This window comes from Quercus lobata, chromosome 7 (assembly GCF_001633185.2).
Source record: "Quercus lobata isolate SW786 chromosome 7, ValleyOak3.0 Primary Assembly, whole genome shotgun sequence".
NCBI lineage: Eukaryota > Viridiplantae > Streptophyta > Magnoliopsida > Fagales > Fagaceae > Quercus > Quercus lobata.
The window spans coordinates 40,964,483-40,970,424 of NC_044910.1; the positions used below are offsets into that span (position 1 = coordinate 40,964,483).

The window sequence follows — 5,942 nt, forward strand, 5'->3', positions numbered from 1 at the left end:
TAAACAATATTACACATATTTTTATATATTTTTTCACGCACACGTATTTTTAAAAAAATATTAATATCATTGCTAGAACAACAACATTACCAATTTGCCCATAATTTTTTTAAAAACAAATATTTTATCTATTACATAAAATTTTGGAATTAATCCCTTTAGTCAATATTTTATCTATTTTAGCCTTTGGCTTCTAGATGTACCAAAAATTCCCAAAGTCACAGCTGTTGGCATGTTGTCTCAAAGACACACCTTCCTCTCTCAGCTCACTTTCTTCACCAAAAAAATACACTTTCCCTGGAAAAAAAAGAAAAGAAAAAAATCATAAAAATCAAAAGCAAAAGAATCAAAATCAGACTCTCTTTCACTCCTCTTTTTTTCTTTTCTCACTAACCAAACACAAACTAACTCGCACTCTGTACAAAACCTTGGTCTGTCTTTACTTCTAAAAACCATGACTTGAAAGACGGTTTTTCACTGAGTCAGAGTCAGAGTCAGAGAGACTGAGAGTCGATGGGGGCGTCGCTGTCGAACTTGGCGGACGGGTCGTCGGGTTTGGATTCGGGTCCCGGTCTAGGGGACATACCGGAGAGTTGCGTGGCCTGCGTGTTTCTCTACCTGACTCCGCCAGAGATTTGCAACCTCGCGAGGCTGAACCGCGCGTTTCGCGGGGCCGCGTCGTCGGACTCGGTGTGGGAGTCGAAGTTGCCGGCGAACTATCAAGATCTGCTCGATCTGTTGCCGCCGGAGAGTTACAAGAGCTTGTCGAAGAAGGATATCTTCGCTCTGCTCTCTCGCCCTGTTCCATTCCACGATGGCACTAAGGTTTGCTACTGTCGCTTTTCCTTGCTCGAACTCGTGCTCAATTTTTAGGGTTTTTGAGCAAATTTAGGGTTTTGACTTTGGGGGTTTACAGGAGGTGTGGCTGGACAGGGTTACAGGAAGGGTTTGCATGGCGATATCGGCGAGAGGATTGGCGATAACCGGAATCGAAGACCGGAGATACTGGAATTGGATTCCTACTGAAGAATCTAGGTTAGTTTTTTCAATTTTTTTTTATATAAATTTATTAATATAGGTTTTATTAGGGTTTTGATGGTGGTAGATAGTGTTGTATTTGTAAGTGTTGAAGTTTGACTTGATTTGAGAATTAGGATAAAGTTTAAGATTTAATTAAGTTTTAATATGCTTGAAATGGAGTGCTATTTAACTTGCTCTATTAACTCTGTGGATCATGTTTATTAGTTTTGAAGGCTTGTGTTGGATATAATGATGAATTGTTGACTGTCCCTGTGGAAGCCTAATATGTTGCTTGTTCCTTTAATTTGTTGAAGCAGTATAAGGATTTTAAGAAAAATTATCCCAAGGGGAAGTACTTTCAGTGTTGACTGCGATTCATGAAGCGGGTTTAATCTCACCTTATTGTATCTGTTGTTATTGGGTTATGTTAGAAATTCTTTATCTGATAAGCCTTATGAATGCCAACCTTTCTTTTGAAGTTTTGGCAAGAATATAATTACTTTCCATTCAAGAGGTGATGTGTGCACCTTTTTGGTTATTTTGGTAAGAGGGTTAGAATTGAATGTTATGAGGATTTAGTTAAAATGAATTACTATAAAAGCTTTCCAAAGTAAGTAGTTCTTCGTTAAAACTTTGAAGGGATAAAATTCTTTTTATCTGATGATTTCCTAACATTCTCTCAAACAGTTAAAATGGATATGAAATCCCAAACAGACAAACAGTGTTTTATTTCACTTCCTTTCTCTTTGTTTGATCTCTTAGCAGTTAGCACACAAATCTGACAATACCAACTAGGCTGTTTGGTCAGGTTCTATTCCAGTGTATCACTTATGTGCAATGATTGGGAGTTTTACAGAGAAAGAAGAAAAAGGTACAGAGTGTTCTTAGGGAAACAAGAGGAGAGGAAAGGGTACAGATTTCCTCACCTATTGTTTTAGAGAAAACCTTTAAATCAATTGATTTATTGTTGCACCCTCTCTGAATTGTTTGAATAAGTCAACCTGAGTTGAACCTTGTCAATTGTCATTTTTAAAAATTTTGGGTTACCTATTTATTTTTGCTGATATAAGGTTTTCAACCAAGCCTAATTATGGCCTGGTCAGGATTCATCCATTGGCTCTCTTTGTTTCATTTATTTCTTTTTAATTTTCCCTCTTTTATTTTTCCTTTAGTGCATGAGATTTAATTATTTCACTCTTTTTCCTTAAATAATTATATTTTTTATAGAATAAAATAGCTTGGTTTCAAAAAAATTGTAGTCTATTGTTTGAGCCAAGAATATACCACATTGAACTTGATGAAGTGACTGATTAGAGCCCTATTCCACTGCAAAGAAATGTCGTACTTACACCAGTCTTTTTGTTTCTTTGTTTTTTGTCTTTTTTTTGTGAGGGGTGGGGGAGGGGTTGACTTAAAGTTTCTTTAATTTTGTTTAAGCATGCAATTTTATTTAATTCAACTTTAACGATGAGATTGCAATGACATCGAACCTTGATCAATCTTCAGTTTGAAATTGTTTCTATTGCTTGAGATGGTTTGGTCAAGTACAAAGGAGAGCAATAATGCACCAATGAGGAAGAGTTATTTGATTCAAGTTGAGGGAATAAAAAGAGGTAAAGGAAGACCTAAAGTAATACTTGTAAAAGTTGAAAAAAAAAATGACATGTAAATTTTGGAGGTGATAGACAAATTGATTTTGGATAGGATAGAGTAGCAGAGAAGAATACAATGTGGCTGACATTAATTAGTCTGTTGAGGATGCATAGCCCCCAAAGTTTTGGGACCAGAGCTTTGTTGTTTTATTTTATTTTATTAATTAATACTCTTTGAGAGGGTCAGTTTTACTCTGAAAACGTTTTCTTTGTTGTATAATTAAAACCTCTCAGAGAATGGAAAATCTAGTCTGTCCTAAGATAGAATATGGCTATGTTTTGCCGCTGTGAGTGGTAATTTCTTCTTCAATAATGGCTAACTCTGTCACATTGGGATAAAAAAGGAATTTCTTATTGTGATGAGGTTTTATTCTAATATAAGTCATGGGCAACTTGATATGACTGGAAGATTGCCGGCTTAAGCTTTAAGCTATTGAGATGCTGGTGAAGTTGGTGCTGCTGCTTGGGGTGTCAAATGTACTCATTGGGGGTACTTATTGTGAATTCATAAATATCAATATGTTAAGAAAGATTTGCTTGTGTTTCAAATATTGATTTGAAAAGCCTAATGTTGTTGTGAGGAGTGATTCATTGTGATTGGAACAGTTTTTTGGTTAATCTGCAATCTTTTTTGTTGAGGTCCTTGATTCCATGTTTTTGATGTTGAGCTTGAAGTTCAGACTATAGAAATTTTGCATTTCATTAGCCTTTAACTTTGGACAGGTTGGTCGTTGTCTTATGGGTATGCATGTTTTATGTAATGGTAACAGCATGGCAGGCGTCCTTTTCTCTTGGCCCTAACTCTTCTATCATGTGAATTATTGATTTTTCAAAGTAAGTGGGTGATAAAACCATATTTTCAAATGAAATTCTGAGTTAAGAAAAATTGTATTCTGCATTCTGAATAGCTATCATATGTGGGACCAAGGCAATGATCCTTATGCTCCTTTTTGCATTCTTTATCGCTTAGTTTTCTAAAAGTTCTCATGCAACTGTTGTCTTTTATGAACTTATACATAACATCATGGAGAGTTGCAGATGGCTTTTCAGGATTTGGAAGGCACTTTCATCTTTTCTCTCTTTAACACTATTTTATTGTAACTCCGCCTGAGCGTTACAAGTAACATGAAGTTAGTACTCATGTTGATCAGTTATCGTTAATTTCTTAGCACAGATTTTTCATTCAAACTATTTTGGAGAAGGGTTTCTCCAACTAACTATGTGGTGACTCATATGAGTATCTATGTGTACTCTTAATCAAGTCATGTCACTTGTTTAGATGGACTCTACGATGGTCATTTGAACTGCCATGTATGAGTCGCGGGGGGGGGGGGGGGGGTGTCCTCTAACTGTTTTGGAGGAAAATTTGCCCAATTTCTTATATTTGATTATTTGCTGGATAGGCTGTGAATAATTTGAATATGCTTTAGTGGTTTTCCTAGCTTTTCTTGTCCTAATTGATGTTGTAATGTCTGATACAGTGTCACTCATGACCCCAACAGATTTATGTTAAAAATAATAATAAAAATTCATCCTGGATTTTTCTGTTATTTGTACTGCCTCCTTAGGTAAAGAAAATAAGTGGGCTATAAATGTATATAAACCATTTCATATTCTCGAGTCTACAAATTTAGTCACTTTCTCTTAGTCTTTGTGAAAATGGTCTTACACAAGTGGTGGATGGGCTTGCAATAACACATTGGCCATTGTTATTTTCTGCTCTTTGTGGAATACCTTCCTTATTCCTTCTGCTAAGTTCTTCGGGCAGGCCTGGTTCTACAAATGCTGGGCTATATGGCATTTTTTATTAATGAATACTGAGGCTATTTGATGTAACAACCAACTTAGTCCTAAAATTTTGGGTTGGCTACTGAAGGCTATTTGATATTTCTTTAGTTATCAGTTTTCATTTCCCCCCCTCGAACTCATGTTAAAGACATCAAAAAGTGGGCACATATATATTTAACAAGAATCAGTTTATCATCTGCTCATAATTCATAGATTAAGTTTATTTTCTTCATGCCTGTTTCAACTATGATTGTGGTTGCTGAAAGTGTCTGGAGTAGGTACTTATTTTCAATCGCCACTTATGTCTGGTAGTCTGGTTATCTTTAGTGTTATAGTTTCTGCTCAATCTTGTGTAATATTATGCTCTTACACTTTGATGAACCTCTTTGTTTGCAGGTTCAATCTTGTGGCCTATTTGCAGCAAATATGGTGGTTTGAAGTAGATGGAGTGATAAAGTTCCCCTTTCCTGCTGATAGCTATACTCTGTCATTCAGGCTTCATCTTGGAAGGTTTTCCAAAAGGCTTGGACGGCGTGTGTGTAGTTTTGAGCATACCCATGGTTGGGGTATCAAGCCAGTACGATTTGAGTTATTTACTACGGATGGTCAGCAGGCATTATGTGAGTGCTGTTTAGACGACACTGAACATGATGAAATCAATGGCTATCATAAGCGTGGATGCTGGATAGATTACAAGGTTGGTGAATTCATTGTTACTGACTCAGATCCTGTGACTGAAGTCAGATTTTCCATGAAACAGATAGATTGCACACATTCTAAAGGCGGGCTTTGTGTAGATTCTGTATTTATTATCCCCAGTGATTTAAAAGACCGTAAAAGAAGAGGGGTTTTGAAGTAGCCGTATACTCAAAAAGTGAAATTGTTTAGTGATGTCAGTGATCCTAGAGGACTTAGATGTGATTTATTATACAGCTTATACTTCTGAAGGCATTTGTTTTGAGGAATGTCATCTTGGTAGGTTTTTGCAGTAGGTATGTGTCCTCTATGGTTATGTAATTCTAACTTGTCTCTTCCAGTTTTGTCTACTTTCTATACCTTTGCATACAAGATTAAGCTCTTTCTGTAAGCATTGTAACTTATGATGCATCTGAGGTATATGCCTCCCTGAAGCTTCATTGAAGGCAGTGTTTTTGCTTTCATTATTTTACTTTTGCGTGAAATTCAAATATCTGTGGAGGGGACTTGGGATAATGCTCTCCCCGAAAGAATATATTCTCCATTTCACTTGGAATAGAGAGAATTCTATTTCTCCAACTACCATGAAATTAGTTTTAAATAATTGCTCAACAGCAGCAATGACAATGAATGTTTATGCCTCTCATGAATATTGCTTAAGACTAAACCTTTTATGTGAAGGATTATAATGCATCGTGGGCTGTTCTTTTTATTTGTCTACCTATAGCTTAATGGACTTTCACATGGCAAATGGTATCAAAATATGTGTGCAACTTGCCTAACCTG

General features: G+C 36.1%; 1 protein-coding gene across 1 annotated transcript; it reads left to right on the top strand.

The window, feature by feature from the left end:
* The first annotated feature begins 212 nt into the window (after positions 1-212).
* On the top strand, positions 213-5,628 carry LOC115953184 (F-box protein PP2-A15). Its single transcript, XM_031070717.1, has 3 exons — positions 213-825; positions 917-1,035; positions 4,857-5,628. The coding sequence occupies exons 1-3, from the start codon at positions 514-516 to the stop codon at positions 5,317-5,319; spliced, it is 894 nt and encodes a 297-aa protein (XP_030926577.1). The 5' UTR covers positions 213-513; the 3' UTR covers positions 5,320-5,628.
* Positions 5,629-5,942: the final 314 nt, after the last annotated feature.